Here is a 1,202-nt window from a genome sequence, read left to right as displayed (position 1 = left end):
ACAAAATATAGTGAACGTCAATGAATAATAGGTTATTACGGCCTCGCGTTCGGTAAGGCCCATTAGGATACCACAACGGACATGTTGAGGTTTCAATGCACACTGACTATACGGCATAGCATACATCGACGTCATGGAATCAACCCTGTACCACACGGGCTTCGAGCGGGAACTCTACGGTGTGAGCTATTATTCGTATTGTTTGTGATGTTGTTGTAGTATTGAAAGTTCCAACGTAGGACGGATTGCATTGCATTATATTGTATGATTGCGACATAAAGTGAGCAAGTTCGTGCATTGATATGGTAGTGTATCCAATATAAAGCATGCATGATATCATGTCGTACTGGTATTTGTCACCATTGGCTAAATATACGCCTTGCGCCAAGCGGCGATCGTCGCGCCATAGAATATCTCCGTCTCATCGTCAGAGCCCCACGAGTTGTTGATGACGTGGGCGGCCTTGGAAAAGTCGGGGTTCTTCACGTTCTCGTCGGTCGGGCACATCACGAATTCGCCGCGCTTGACAAGCACTACATCGTCATAGAATTGAGCGGTAAAGTCGTCCTATAGGATCAAGCTTGAGGTCAAAACTTTTGCGATGGCTAATATGGTTATGCAGGAAAACTTTGGAAATTTCACTGTTTCCACCATGCCGCAGGGTTGCCATATAAGTGTGAGGGATACCGTTCGTAGTGCTCTTCGATTTCGGGCCACGCGACAGACTCAAAACCGTTACGCCGCGTCAGGTTTTCGATCACTTTCTCTTTGACATTTGCCACTCTTGAGTTTGGGGCCAAGAATATTCGATACTTGTGCTGCTAAATCAACGCAGGTTAATCGCGTTCATGATTAGCCTGCCTAGATCTTGTCTTCGCTTGCATATTAGCTTCCAGTGTTTCATAAAACTAGTATTCCAAGGTTGTCTAGCTCTGAACTCGTGTTCCTTGAGTCCAATGACTTTTGCTACTTCAACCCGCAGTTAAGCAGAAAGTACCCTTGTTCCCTGGCACCCATGTCGAATGCTCACCCCCTTGCTGACGACACCACGCCTCGCTTGCCCTGCGCATCAGCCGCAATGACTTCAGGAGACCTACTCCAAGGTCCTAATGAGTCTCGCGGTGCAGACACCGTACCTCGTTCGAGTTTGTTCCCACCACCGACCGATGCGTCGCCGACCGCCGCGCCGCCCGTCGATGCCA

The 1,202-nt window shown here is 48.5% G+C and overlaps 1 protein-coding gene across 1 annotated transcript; it reads right to left on the bottom strand.

The window, feature by feature from the left end:
- Positions 1-366: 366 nt before the first annotated feature.
- On the bottom strand, positions 367-670 carry H310_04332 (hypothetical protein; the record flags this gene model as incomplete). Its single annotated transcript, XM_008868647.1, has 2 exons — positions 367-567; positions 629-670. The coding sequence occupies 2 exons, from the start codon at positions 668-670 to the stop codon at positions 367-369; spliced, it is 243 nt and encodes an 80-aa protein (XP_008866869.1).
- Between the last annotated feature and the right edge of the window lie 532 nt (positions 671-1,202).

This window comes from Aphanomyces invadans (genome assembly GCF_000520115.1).
Source record: "Aphanomyces invadans strain NJM9701 unplaced genomic scaffold supercont1.7, whole genome shotgun sequence".
In the NCBI taxonomy this organism is placed as follows: Eukaryota; Oomycota; class Saprolegniomycetes; order Saprolegniales; family Verrucalvaceae; genus Aphanomyces; species Aphanomyces invadans.
This window is presented reverse-complemented; position numbering and strand designations above follow the sequence as displayed.